At 36.4% G+C, this 15,562-nt stretch overlaps 1 protein-coding gene across 29 annotated transcripts in view; it reads right to left on the reverse strand.

Moving 5' to 3' along the window:
* ANK2 (ankyrin 2) overlaps window positions 1-15,562 on the reverse strand; it is a 337,224-nt gene that overhangs the window by 158,920 nt on the left and 162,742 nt on the right. For 9 of the 29 annotated variants that reach the window (XM_063310228.1, XM_063310227.1, XM_063310215.1 and 6 more), the window contains exon 1: window positions 12,943-13,168. The exons of 6 other annotated variants lie outside the window; for them this stretch is intronic. In XM_063310228.1, coding sequence (XP_063166298.1) covers window positions 12,943-13,065 — 123 coding nt within the window. In that variant the 5' untranslated portion in view covers window positions 13,066-13,168. Of the gene's footprint in view, window positions 1-12,942; window positions 13,170-15,562 lie in introns of those variants that run through there. 14 more of the 29 variants (XM_063310242.1, XM_063310240.1, XM_063310241.1 and 11 more) reach the window with 7 other exon arrangements.

The following is a 15,562-nucleotide window of genomic DNA, read 5'->3' on the forward strand; positions in this document are numbered from 1 at the left end:
CATTTGTTTGCCATAGGAATATGTGCAATGTGGATATTTTAACAGATATTGCCCCAATAGGGGAAACAAAGGATTGAGGCAGTGGGACTGATTACTCCCCAGATATTTTCTTCCTTCAAAGTTTGTCTTTGCCATAGGGTTTTGAGGTGGGAGGAGGTGTTGGAGTAACAGAGGAAGAAGGAAAAATGAAGAGTTATCTTTATGAATGACGAGTTGTTATAGCTACCTCTTATTCTTTAAAACCTCAGATACTAGCAGGTACATATGCAATTTCTTCTAAACAGAGATAGTTGAAACTTCCTCACAATAACTTCTGTCAACTGTATTTAAACTTACTCCTCAAAATCCAACTCCAGTTATTTGGCAGAGGACAATCCATGTATAGGTCATCTTTTACCTGTATTTTATTTATTTATTTTATCAAATTATGCACCACCCATCTCACTATACAATTTTATGTATCTCTGGATCTTGTATTTAGCATTTGGCAACCCTAAAGGCTCGCAGAACATATTTTATAAATATAACAGGTTAATTTTCTGTTCATGCAATTCTGATTTCTCACATCCACATTTATGGAAGCTGGCAATAGTATGACAATTTAAAATATCATTTTAATCCCATTATTCTTTGCTAAAATTCCACAAATTCCATTTATTTATACTGAAAACATTGGTAAGGATATATTCAGACACTTTTGAGTTAGATAACTCAAGTATTTAGCAGACTCCAACAACTGTCAAGGTTATATAACCTTCACATTTTTGGATTAAATTTTTGTTAATAATTTAAAGAGAGACATGTTCTGCATAGACAGTCTCTTGGGCAATTCATGGTCTTTGAAGAATACTTTTGGCTTTTTAAAAAAGCAAAATATGCAAGACTTTTTAAGTATATATAAATAGATATAAATAGATATCCTTATAAACCAGGAAAAAAATAGATAGTATGCTAAGTAGTATCTGTGATATTTATAGATAATTTGGATCAATACAGATATCCAAAACAAAGGGATAGTCTTCCAATATTAGTGTTGTTAAAATGTTTCAAAGTTACCAAAGACAATATGTCATAATGAAGTAATTCCATTTTTTTGCCTGATTACGACAGTAAACAGAATTCAAACCAAGAGTATAGTTAAGGACGTTAAGTTTCAAAGTCTTCATAGAAGAGTAGAAAGTTCCCAGGCTCATGTTTTTAATACAGCTGTTGTGGATCTGTTGTATCGTATCAGCTGGCAGCTAAGGAATAAGAACAGGCTAATTGTTATAGTAATCTAGGTTGTACTTCAATCCATTATACAATGAAAGCAAAAACAGTGCAAAAGAGTCAGAAGTTTCTTTCACTTTTTAATTGAAGTTTTTTTCACTTTATTCAAAATACCTAAAAGTCCATTAATGAAAAAGTGCAGGATACCTAAGAGACTAATTGGTTTGCTGTGCCATGAATGATTTGATCCAAGGATTTGTAACATTGTACCCTTTGGGGAATTAAGATATTCTCCACTCCAGTTTTATATCAGGTTTTAAAAACTAACATTTGCTCAGGAATTTTAAAAACATCGTCAGAAGAGTGTACCATTGCTTTATTTCCATTTGAAACTTTACTAATTTGTACATCCCTTTTCTACAAATAATAGTAGTCAAGATGGCTAAAACAAAGCTTGAAGCCATTCCCTATGTTGTTTCAGTTATATATTGATTAGCATATTCCATCTGCTCAAACTCTACAGAGCAGAAGTGTTCTATACATTTCTGTTCCTTTTCATAATCTCCAAATCCATTTATATTGAAAGAATGTCACTGGATATCTAATGTATTAACTACTGACACTGAATATGGACCAGCCAGCCAACCAGTGTTTTAGGCAGAGGGAATGGGCTATTCTTGGCAAAAAACAAACGAACTATATACTATGAACTAAGAAGATAAACAGAATATATTCAGACAGTAGGGATTCATTCATATCCTGAAATATTCTTCACTGGACTGGTCTTCTCTCTAGCAACCTTTGAGGTGCCTTATCACCTCACAATATTTATCTTGTTTGAAAGCTGACAGTTGTTTGACATCTAGTTTTTCTAATCTGGATGTATTTCTATTCATTTTGATTTTGCACAACACTGAGTAAGGATGGAAGACTTTAAAACAAAAACATGCAAAGGGCAATTTATTACCAGTAGGTGCAGAATACCTCTTGGGACCCTGATAGATCAGACATAAATCAATTAAAGCACAATGCAGTCATCAAATTTTTCAGAAGTCCTAAAGGGGTTTGTTTTTTCTTATAATACTATTTTTTCTGTTTGTGGCATTTGGTTAGCTGTTTGTATCAAAGTTTCCTTTATAACTACAGACATGGCTATGCTACCAGAGAACTATCAAGTATTATTACAAAAGTGACCAAATGCATTAGAATTTCACTAATATTGCTAAATATATCCAAGAGAAGCTATATAAAGCAGTACTGCTACTGAAGATGTAATAACACTACTTTGCATTTATATAATGGATGACAAGTGTTCAAAGTGCTTTGCCTACATGATATAGCAATTCTAGCTTTGTAAGATAGCAATACTAACATTTTAAAAGACAATGATATTAACGGAACCACAAAAGAGATGAGAAAATACTGGATGCCCATATACAAAGGAAAGCAATGAGAAAATTATTCCCTGTGCTGAAAACCTTTCAAGCCTGGAAACTTTTCTATTGTTGATTTTTAAATACATGCCAAAAGAGATAGGTTGATAATCATGGGTTGTAGGCATCTTGTCAAAAGTACCCCTTTCTGAAAGTGTTTACCCAGATTCTGTTACCAAATTTCAATGGCACTGAAAGCTTCCATTTTCTCCATCATCCACAACCATATACTAGTACCAGCAACACTCTCTGCTTTCCCCTATCCTTCTTCAGTTTATAGAATAAGATAAAGATACATAGTATAGATACATCTATGAGCCAATTTGGTGTAGTGGTTAAGGTATCAGCCTAGAAACTGGGAGACCATGAATTCTAGTCCTGCCTTAGGCACAAAGCCAGCTGGGTGACCCTGGGCCAGTCTCTCCCGCTCTCCCTCTTATATATATACAGTAGCAGTATGGATGTGGACTGTCATTTTAAAAAAATTATCAGAAGCAGTCTACCTATATTTAAGAATTAAACTCACTGATAGTTAAAGTTAACATTAAAATGTATGAAACCGCTGTTCTCTAAAGTAAACCATTTACTTAGCAATGGCAGGCAATCCAGCAGTGATTAGATATTTTCCATTGATCCATATGTGCAAAATTGTTTATTCAGTCACAAGAATTTCCTCTCTTCTGCAAGTCCTCTTACATTGGAAAAAAAAAGTTATCATAATATAGTGTGTTATAGGAAAAGGTTGGAGCTATTAGTCCTACTGATGAGTTTGTGCCATATAGATAAAGTAAAATGCAACCATGGCATTTTACATCAGCTTTGATATTCCTTACATACATATAGTGAATACTGATCCATTTCATTTTTAGATAACATCCATAAGCCTAGTGGATGATTTGACAATAAAGATGAAATCACATTCTTGTGGACAATGCTCCTAGCCAAGCTACCCATTAAAGTTTAATAATTAAATACTCAACCACTACAAATGCTTATTCTTAGCCATCTCTTAAAACTTGTTCCCAGAAGGTCCTTCCTATATGTGAATACATCAGTGCATTAAACAGTAATCCCTTCTTGCTAGTACCAGAGGCAGATAGAGCTTTTATCCGACATAAATGTATGTCTCTATATTCAGCATTCAAATATAAAAATACACTATCCTAATATTAATTTGTATGATTTATTTAATTATTTTCTACCACATGGAAAGACTGCTATTACAGTGAGAAGGGATACATTATTAATTAGCCTAACCTAATATATTAATAAGAATCAGCAATTATGATAATTGAGAGTCAAAACATATTTTATCAGAACAGATGAGATATATGATACTGCATGTGTACTTCACTTATGTATGGAATGGACAAAATCTTTGTGAAAATAGCTGTTTTGCCATAGGGCTCTAAACCACCCAACTAACTTGGAATAAAACATAAAGATACCCTGTATTTGAGTTCAGTTTGTGATGAATTTTTGATCCCAAAAAGTTAGGCACAATTTAATAGGCGTAACTTAAAACACTCTTGTTATTGTTGGAAGTGTTCTAAACAAAGAAAATAAAGAAGAATAGTAATCTCCTTTAGTGTAGATATTTGTCATTGTTTTAATCCGGTTTCAACAAGAATTATGCCAGTGTTCCAACTTTCACAATTCAGCAGTTTTGAACAAAGTAACAAAATCTTCCAGCATGTAAATATGACAAATTTCTTTTTCTTTCTTTCTTTCTTTCTTTCTTTCTTTCTTTCTTTCTTTCTTTCTTTCAAAAGGCTTATATGGCTGCCCATCCTATATGCCATAACTCTGAGCAGCTCATAACAATACTAAAACCCCCAAAACAGTAAAACCAGAACCTGCCACCTCAACTAACACTCTCCAATACATCAACAAATACAATTCCTGCGCTCCAACCTCACCCTTTCCCAACACTTGGGGGATGTCAGCCCCACTAAGTAGACTGCATCAGGAAATTAACTCCACAAGAAGGCTAAAACTACTTTTATTGAGTTTGGTTATAACAACATAATCTTGACTGTGCTGTCCCTCTGCTGCTACAGAAAAGACATGCTTCCTAGGTCCCGCTAGATGGCAACATTTAAGAGAAGAGACCTATAGAGAGGCATTGAAAAATAATACTTAAGGCCTTTCTCAACCTTGGCAACATGAAGATATGTGGGAATGCTGGGGAATGCTGGCTGGGGAATGCTGGGAGTTGAAATCCACACATCTTCAAGTTACCAAGGTTGAGAAACACTGCCATAAGATAATCATATTAGGACTATAAAAATTCAGAAGATCACTAGATAATAGCAAAACAAAACAAAACAAAACTAGCCTAGATATGGTAGCCCCATTATTAATGTGCAAAATTTTGTCTGATTGGGCTTTGGAGACATAGTACTTTTTGATAACAAATTGTTAGTGTGGCTTTACGGCTTTGTCTAGATTTTGTTTAATCTTTTATTTTGCACATTTCTATTTGTTATCTGTTTTAATCCCTTTTGCAAAGGTTACTATCTATGAGCTTTGTTTTTAAAAGTTAATTTTCCACAATTTATTTAAAGTTAATGGGATATGTGCTTTAAATGTAGTTTAAAACATGGCTTTGGAATAAATCTATACTAAAAGCTACAGCATAGATCTAAAGAACTCTTTCTCTTATAATTTTTTTCACAAGCAACTTAAATAGCTCAACCTTACTATGGTTAAATATTTATAGAAGACAGGTTTATCTGGTAATTCTCATCAGGTGGTAGTCCACTAGTGTGCTGTCAACTTCAGAAATGTCAAGCAGTGTAAAATTGTTATACAACATAACAGAAAGTCTAAATAATTAAGCAGTATGTGCATTATTAACATACAACATCTTAAAATGTTCATCAGTGACAACATAATGGGAACCACATGAAATAGTAAAATTCTCAAGTGCTTAAAAATAAAAATTCCAGCATTTCTTTAATGGTTGTGAAGGGACCATGTCCACACCCTCTTTGACTTCAAAGGGATATATTCTCTAAATTCTTTTAGATTAGAATATTCCTGTGTTTATTATTATACCAGGTATCTGGAAATTATCAAAGTCTGGATAGGGAAAAAGAGGGCCATACTCAATACAAACAAAATAGAATAGCTGTTGATCCAGAGAACTCATTTGAGGATTGTACCATCTTTGGCTCTTGATAGGATTTTGCTTCCCCAGAAAAAACAGGCTCACAATCTGTGGGCCCTCCTGGATTTGAAGCTCCTGTTCAAAAAGCAGGTGGAGACCATGGCCAGGAAGGTTTTTCCATAGTTTAAGCTTATGCACCAGTTGCAGCCTTACCGGGGACAGGATGCAATCAAGGTGATTGCTCATGCCCTTGTCACTTCTAGATTAGACTGCTGTAGCTTTTACTTGAAAATTTCAGATGGTCCAGAATGCAGTGTGCTTAATGTGTTGTATAAACCCAGTCAATTGTTGAGTGAACCTAGCCAATTTTTGTGTATTCCACAAATAAACCATGGCTAAATATGATACCTATGAACCTAGGTAATCAACAGCTATTAGCTTTAACAGAGTTCCTTCCTAAAATAATTAGAGGTACAAACTATTCTGACAGAACTGATGAATACTTATGCCCATTTCACAAGGATGCACTTTCTAACGATTGCTACATTTTTTTTCTCCCAGTTCCCTAAAGAATTGAAATATCAAATTATATTATTTGATATTTAGCAAATTAGATTTTCTGTTCAGTTGCTAGAACTGGATATTGGGTTATAATAGTTGGGTGCTAAAATCATGTATCAATGCTTAATGTACATGAAGCAGCTCTGCTCTATGACTTTTCGATTATAAGAAAAAAATAAAGGAATTTTCATAGTAAGTTGAGAATGTGGCAACACAGGTAAGGACACTTCAAAACATTAGAGGGCAACCCCCTCAACACCCACACACATTCACATTCCCCATCCACCTGATTAGAAATTTATAGCAAGTTATCAAGTAATACAATCATAGTTTACTCTATTGCAAAGCAGAAAAATAGCCAAATAAGTAGACAACTTATTCAACTCCCAAGAATCAATCCAATCTCTTAGTTTCCTTCTTGGATAGGAATTAGGCTAGATGAAACCATATGCAGGGTTATCTTCTCTGCACATTTTCCTGCCTTAATTTTGGCTACCCTTTCCATCTAGACTGCCTGACCAAGGTGTTCACTAAAAGAAAAAAATACATATCCCAGAAAGCCAACCAAAACTTTGGCCTAGTAAAAAAGGTAATATTCGCTAAGAGGAAAATTTTCTAAGTAATTTTGAAAATGTCAAGCAAATAATCACTGGTAAATGCAAAACTTTTTAGGAAATAAACCTTTTCAAAGAAAAGCAAGTTTTTTCCCTAGACAAAGATTGTGTGCCCCCTCTGCCCAAAAAGTAGGAGAACTGTTTATGAATACATTCCAGCAGTATCTTCAGTTTGTATAAGGTTTCCTCCTTTTGCTAAAGCTTGTCATTGAGATGGTGATAATGTAATACCTGAGAAATTCATGGCAAAAGAGAGTTGACTGATCTATTAACATAAATAAAAATATATGTTAAAGATGCAGAACAATGGTTGTACAGATGTTGTTGGAATATTACTCCCACTGTTTCTGGCTGTAGCCATGCTTGGACTGGTGAAATGTATCAGTCAGAGAAACATCTTTGATTTACACATTTTGTAACCTATGGGGGAAAAAAGAAGTCCCTAGCATTGTCCTAAGTAGGGAGCTAATAGACAAAATTGGAATTCATGTGTAAACACCTTGAAAGGGATCCTACAGAGATGCTTTCATTTGGCAAACAGTCCATATGTGGCTGCTTTCTGACTAAGCTGAAAATCATTTAAAAACAGTGTTAGTGTAGAGCAGCAAAAAAGAAAATCTTGAGCCATGAACTACTGAACCATAATCAGATCACATGATGGGTGAAATATTCTAGTGCTCTACACTTACCACACAGACTTTTGTGCTGTCTTTAATACAAAATTATGGGCAGCTTTCAAATAAAAGAAGCCTGTAGCAAAAACATTCATTTATTATTTCCCATCAACATCTTTTTCTTAGTTCTGAAGCTCCTGCTACATACAACTCTAGTTACTATCCATTCTGTCTTCCTATTTTCCTTGTCTCTCCTAGCCACGTTTTCACTAAAGCAGAGTGAAATTAATTAGGCAGAATAAAAGAAATGGCTCTAGAGGTAGTACTGGGGAGACAAGTAGCAGTGAAAGCTCCACCTCTATTTCTTTTTAGCCCCCCAGCTATCCCATTCCCTTGGACTTTTCTGTGCAACAGAGTGTATATTATACCCCTTGCACACAGGATGATGGATTATCCTAAATTTGATTCCATACATGAAATGGGGAAGGATGTTATTTTGCCTTTTGTACTGAGAAACTCATGCCAGTAAGGTAATGCTCAAGATCCTGCAAGGTAGACTTCAGCAATTCATGGAGCGAGAATTGCCAGATGTACAAGCTGGGTTTAGAAAAGGCAGAGGAACTAGGGGCCAAATTGCCAATATCCGATGGATAATGGAAAAGGCCAGGGAGTTTCAGAAAAACATCTATTTCTGTTTTATCGACTATTCTAAAGCCTTTGACTGTGTGGACCATAACAAATTGTGGCAAGTTCTTAGTGGTATGGGGATACCAAGTCATCTTGTCTGCCTCCTGAAGAATCTGTATAACGACCAAGCAGCAACAGCAAGAACAGACCACGGAACAATGGACTGGTTTAAGATTGGGAAAGGAGTACGGCAGGGCTGTATACTCTCACCCTACCTATTCAACTTGTATGCAGAACACATCCTGCGACATGCTGGGCTTGAGGAATCCAAGGCTGGAGTTAAAATCGCTGGAAGAAACATTAACAATCTCAGATATGCAGATGATACCACTTTGATGGCTGAAAGCGAAGAGGAACTGAGGAGCCTTATGATGAAGGTGAAAGAAGAAAGTGCAAAAGCTGGCTTGCAGCTAAACCTCAAAAAAAACAAGATTATGGCAACCAGCTTGATTGATAACTGGCAAATAGAGGGAGAAAATGTAGAAGCAGTGAAAGACTTTGTATTTCTAGGTGCGAAGATTACTGCAGATGCTGACTGCAGTCAGGAAATCAGAAGACGCTTAATCCTTGGGAGAAGAGCAATGACAAATCTTGATAAAATAGTTAAGAGCAGAGACATCACACTGACAACAAAGGTCCGCATAGTTAAAGCAATGGTGTTCCCCGTAATAACATATGGCTGTGAGAGCTGGACCATAAGGAAGGCTGAGAGAAGAAAGATCGATGCTTTTGAACTGTGGTGTTGGAGGAAAGTTCTGAGAGTGCCTTGGACTGCAAGAAGATCAAACCAGTCCATCCTCCAGGAAATAAGCCAGACTGCTCACTTGAGGGAATGATATTAAAGGCCAAACTGAAATACTTTGGCCACATAATGAGAAGACAGGACAGCCTGGAGAAGATGCTGATGCTAGGCAGAGTGGAGGGCAAAAGGAAGAGGGGCCGACCAAGGGCAAGATGGATGGATGATATGGTAGAGGTGACGGACTCGTCCCTGGGGGAGCTGGGGGTGTTGACAACTGACAGGAAGCTCTGGCGTGGGCTGGTCCATGAAATCACGAAGAGTCGGAAGCGACTGAACGACTAAACAACAAACTGAGAAACTAATTTCTTCAAGAGACACTGCACTAAAGTGAGACAGTCATATCTGGCCTGTACCATTTCAGAATATGGCTGTACCATAGAAAATTACCATACCACAGAAAGGTCTGGGCTTCTATCTAACGTCTAGTGGAAAGGTAATGTGGTATGCTGAAAACATTCAACTGTATTGTATTCCTCCTCTTCTTCACATGATTCCATGTTCCAATCCATTTTTGTTTTTTTAGCTTTCTCATGTTTTCTTGGCCTGCAATCTTTAAGGCTTCTTATTCAGCTGCTCTCTAAGACTTGATCAACTCAGCTAATGGATAGCGAAAGCTATTGGCATTGTATGAGGGAATTGTTTGTCTTATGATTTTTATTGATTATCTCTATCAGAAATCTTCTGATAAATTTATTTATTTATTTGGGTTGATTTATATAGAATTAAATGAATAAATATTTTCCATTAGGCCAGCGCTATGAATCCTGGAGCCTTCAAATGTTTTCAGAAACCACATTTCTGAATATTTCCATATTTATGACTATTGATCATGCTGATCAAAGCTCATCTGGAGCACCAGAGTCCTCCCATCTCTATCTTAGTGTATAAATAGGCCAGTCGGTTCCAAACTGAAAGACTGAAATTGATCCGTCTCCTGACATTGTAAATATTATTTCATTACCCTAATCTGGATTCATCATTTAACATACTTACTCAGCTCCTTTATGTTTTATACTGTTTCTTACAATTTTGTAGTAACCCATGATTTGTTGAGTTTACTATTATACAAAGTGATAAATCATGGTTTACAAATACAATGATTGGGGTCAGACACACAATACGATCACATTAGGATTCAACACCTGGGTCAGTCCAGTCACACAGATCTGCATATACTCATTTGCTCCATAGATTTTAGTGCCTTTCATTTGCTCCATAGATTTTAGTGCCTTTTCTATGCCCCGCCCCCAATATGTGCTTCCTGTTTCCTCCTTCCTCAAATATGAGCTTTTTGGAAAAGTAACAACCCCATGTTTGTATGATTCACTCAAGGAAAACATGTGAATTCACTCTTTGAATTGTGCTTTGAATTCACTCGTTGGCCAGAAGAACGTGGTACCCCAAACTGTTTCCTCTGTGCCTGATGTCTCACATATAGCTTGTCAGATTTACCCACATATTTGTGCATGTAAATATTTATATAGGGAGCTAATAACTTTCCCCAAAGTAACAAAAAGAAGCCATCAAACTATAACTATGCAATTTGCCTTTGTCGTTCCAATATTGCAAGGGACTTCATGTTTTCCACAGTGTTTATAATTTCCAACCATATATACAGCATATGTACTATTCTGGCACTTATCATTTATACAAGTATGTGCTTCCATTAATATATACTTCTGCAAGAAAAAAACCCCAGTAAACTTAAACCACACTCACCTTGTTAGAAAGCAAGTGTACTGTTCAACTGAAGTGACTATTTACAGCATATATACATACTGTATTGCTGCAGTAAGAGACAGGCATAGGGAAACTGATGGCAAAATATTAAATGGCACAAAACAAACAAAACTGTAGCATTTTCCTTGAATATTCTGAGCAGCGCTGGCCTATTCTTATACCAGAACATCCTGAATTCTCCATCTTCTATGGCCAATATGTTAGTAACTTGTGGCCCATTCTATGTCTCTCTGGTTCTAATCAAGGCTGTAGAGCACTATATAAAAAGAAATACCAGAAGGTACTGATTTAATTATATCCAACTCTAATTACAAGCCCCAGTATCACATTTAAAACCATTTTATAAAAGCAGGGATCTACCAAATCATATCACTGCAAGCTACCCTATCCTTATTAATATCTATGTGTATATGTGTATTTTTGAGCTCTATTCATGTACTACACATCACAGTAGATGTTTGTTGAAAGAAAATCACAACCAATATATAATGAGAGGGATGATTATTTCTGCAGCATTCTCTTTGAGGAATTAGGATAGTAACCACAATCTGTCTGGGAGCATCTATGCATCACAGCTAGGCCTGTACTTGAAATGGTATTCATATTATGCTAAAGAAAATTCTATTGCACCTCAATTAATGCACCATTTAAAGAGTCAGACATCTCACTTCAGAGATCACAAAGGTATTTAGCAGCATAATAAATTGGCAGGTTAAGAAAAAAATATTGACATTAATTCAACTGAAATAATTCATTCATTCCACAATGCCAGTATAAGAGGAGAAATATTCCAGGAACAGCAGGAATAATACTTCTAGCGATTTCCTGAAAAGATCTGTAAGTTAAAATGTAGCATGACTGGACATATTCATTTGATCTCAAGCATATTATACATGATAGAATGTGTGTGCAGTTTGCTATGAAGTGTTATAGAACAGCAAACAACTTGTACAGAAGGTAAGATATTAATAAAGAGGAGTTAGAACAAGCAACTATTTCCTGTATATTAATAGTTGTTTCACATATGAAGATTTCCTTTTTCCATATGTAATTATACTCTTTGTGCAAAATAAACAGGATGCTAAGAAATAGACGCTCATATCTATTTAAATAAGCCTATGGAGTGATCCAATTTGCCCTTACTTCACAACTAGTGAAATGCAGAAATAAAAGCACTTGTATGATTGGTACCTGTGACTATACATTTTTAAAACTTCTAGGTCCATGAATACATATTCTGTATGTAATATGTCTCTAAGCAATATAGGTAAGTACATATGAATTGCTAAGAATATAATTTCAAATGTATATCCCCAATATACACAGAATTGTTATATTCTCATCCAATATATGAAATATTCATACACCTGTCTGCTGTTTAACCAGCAAATGAGCAACTTGTTATTATTTGGCTGATATTTATGTATGCGTGGGTTTACTTTTAAAAAACCAAATCAACTGTCACTCATTCCTCTGTGCCAATCACAACTCAAAATCACTTGCAATCTTACAAATGCTTCAGAAAGAAATGATCAACGAATGGCTGACCTGAAAATGGGGGAAAAAAACCCAATTTTTATTTTCAACTGAATTTAGTTTAACCAAAAAATACTCTATACATCATTTTTCAGTGCCTGGGTTAAGAAACAGGAATATACACCGGGTAGTTTAACATAATATCAAAACATAATGACATATTTATGTCATCACTGCAAACAGAAGAACTTAAGTTTGTTTACAGGATTTGATGTGAAACTGCATGCTATTTGAAGCAAAGAAAAAGAAAAGATTAGAAACAAACCTCAAAACCTAGCCTGATTTGATGCAGCACAAAGTCCCTTTCAGCCTGCCAGTAAACAATTTCAGGTCAGGCATAAGAAATACCTGCCTTCAAAGTGATCAAATCAGGCTTGGTTGCTTTGACAATAAAGGAAAACCATTATTAGTGTCACTAGCTTTATTGACACAGTTACACTGATGTGGCTAGGCATTAATTCATATGCTCTCACGGCAGCAAGACTACTGAAAGCATGGGATAATTTTTGAGAAGCAAATGCATGTAGACATTTTGGAATGAAAAGAACAAAAATACTGTCAATATCTTGCTGAAATCATGTTTCCACCCACTATGGAGTAAGGAGAAACAATGGGGAGATATGTTTGCCCATACCTTGCGCTTCCGATTTTCTCTAGATATTTTCCTCTGCCTTTTCCTCTCCTTCTCTTTCTCCCTTTCCCTTTCATCATTTTCTGCCTCCCGAACTTTTTTGATAGAAGCAGCAGCATGAGCCATTTTGGAGAGGAGTTATCAGCTAGGAGGTCTCCGTTCCTGTTACCCAGATATCCAAGAGGTTTGTTTATTTTACAAGGACACTGCCGAGGTAATGCTGGAAGCCAGAAATTCACAGGGCAACCTTCTCCTCCTCCTCCTCCTCCTCCTCCTCAAGCTGTCTGTGATAGGTCACAGCTGTTTTCCAGCCTCTGCAGCATCCATAATTCAGCATGATACCCTGAATTAAGAGTCTCTCGTGATCCCCTTGCACGAACACAGGATATGCACACAGTGGCAGAGATAGCTCTGTGGAAGAGTTCCTTGCTGAAAGCAGGAAGCAATGGGAAATTTCCGTGACCGGTGAAAAAAAATCCTTCCAATATAAAAGAGTTTTACCACAGTGTCTGTTGGGATTTCTCCAGATGGACTGTGCCTGTCAGAGTGAAAGCCAACACAAACCCACCTCTTTACATCCGCTGGAAGTAGGTGGGGCCGTGGGTAGATGGGGGTGGACAGCTCCTTGCCGCTACCGCTGCCACCATCACCCTCTTACAGGGTGAGAAGAAAATGGTGCAGTCTGACTTAATTACTTGCCTCTGCTGCTACTGCTGCAAATGTCTCTGCTGAAGCAGATGACATGCTGCACAAGCCACCACTCCATTCTTTTCTTGCCATGTTTTTAATGGGGCTATCCCCCACCCTAAAACGAATTATAAAAAGAGGTCAATATTGCTACATTCAGAGCAGACCAGCTGCAGTTTGTTCTGTCTGCAAGAAGCAGCTTTCTGGCTAAATCCGTGCTTGAGATAAGAAGGGGAGGGAGGAAAGTCTGGGAATAGTCAGGTCCTTACTGTGTCATTTTCAACTCCACGTGAGGCTGCACTAAGGGAACTGCATCAAACAGTGAGCCTGATGTTGGTTGGAAAAGGGACTTCAGAGAAAAAAACATGCAGCATAAGCTGGGCTCATATTATTCTACTCAGCTGAACTCTAAGGGGAAAAGGTAATAAAATATAGAGTATCTTAGTCTGCATTATATTATACATAACTGAAGACTGTCAACAGCCATTTGGTATAATGATCTGTGAAATGCTTATGTTATGAATAAAAAAGCAGGAGGCAATAAAAGGAATTTTAAAAAAGGCACCACATTATAATTGCCTGTCCTCCAATGTTTTCAATGATACATTAACTTGTTTTTTATCTTAAATGGAGTCTCTCTTCCTTCAGTTGCAAAAACTACAGCTGAAAAGTGGCCTTGCAAAGTATCAAGATGACATTCCAAAATAGAATTTGCTATTTCAAATACTTTGAAAGTGCAGAGCTGCTGCTTCCTAGGTATATGTAAACAGGCTGATGGGCATTTAATCAGACAGCAGCTGATAATATCTGATTAACCCTGTCCAAAACATATCTGAAAAATGCAATTGTTTTATACATTAAAATCATCCAATGTCAGTGCTCCAAGACAGAAATTATGCATCTTATGATAAATGTTCAAAGTACTATGCTCTAAAAGGCATTTTTCCATGTTTAAATGGAGTTGAGTTGATGTCATCACTAGGATGAAAGGCAATATGATTTAATTTATATGGAAGAGATCTTTCCATCTCATTATTTTCTGCTGATCAGGGTTAGCAAAGCATTCAGAAAGGGGATTAGGTATGCTTTAGATTAGTGTTTCTCAACCTCAGCAACTTTAAGATGTATGAACTTCAACTCCCAGAATTCGTCAACCAGCATGCCAGCTTGGGAATTCTGGGAGTTGAAGTCCATTCACCTTAAAGGTGCTGAGGTTGAGAACACTGCTTTAGATATTGAAAGCAAAACACAGACATAAGAAGTGATTGGAAATTCCACTAAGCCAGAGATTATATTCTCCAATGTGCCATTGTGAGTGCATCTGTTCACCAAACATGCAGGGTATCAGCCAGAGTTCTTACACTCCTTATTACTCAGAATAAGTAGATACTTTATCCCTGATGTCACCAGAGCAGTGAGACTTCTTACCCTTTCTTCACAATACCAGTGAAGCCTTAACCCTTCCTTTCCATTCCCTACTCCCATTTAGATTTAAAATAGAAGAGTATTCTCACTATTAATCATGTCTGGTTTGGACACAGTACTTGATGGCATCTCCTTTCTAAGTGAAAAGACCCATGGGGATCTTGTGACAGAAGAAGCAGTCCTTTACATTTTAATTAAGTATTAGTGAATCAAATACTGTATAGAATGTCTCCAAGAAAAGCATATAATCATAGACTAATGAAATAGTTAGGATTCCTGGAAGAAGCTATAGCATAATTTGACAGAAAGTATCCTATATTCATTACCCTAACTCTGACCCCAGTATCTGATGACATCTTATCAGTGGAAGTCAAGGTATTAGGGTAACAAATTATTGTTTGATTTTTAGATAGGCAGACATCAGTAAAGTGAGAGAAAAGTTATTAAAGAAGATACTATACAAACATTCCAGATACAGGGAGTAATATTTTACTTATGCAAATTTATCTCA

The sequence above is a fragment of the Candoia aspera genome, chromosome 8, assembly GCF_035149785.1.
Source record: "Candoia aspera isolate rCanAsp1 chromosome 8, rCanAsp1.hap2, whole genome shotgun sequence".
Classification (NCBI taxonomy): domain Eukaryota; kingdom Metazoa; phylum Chordata; class Lepidosauria; order Squamata; family Boidae; genus Candoia; species Candoia aspera.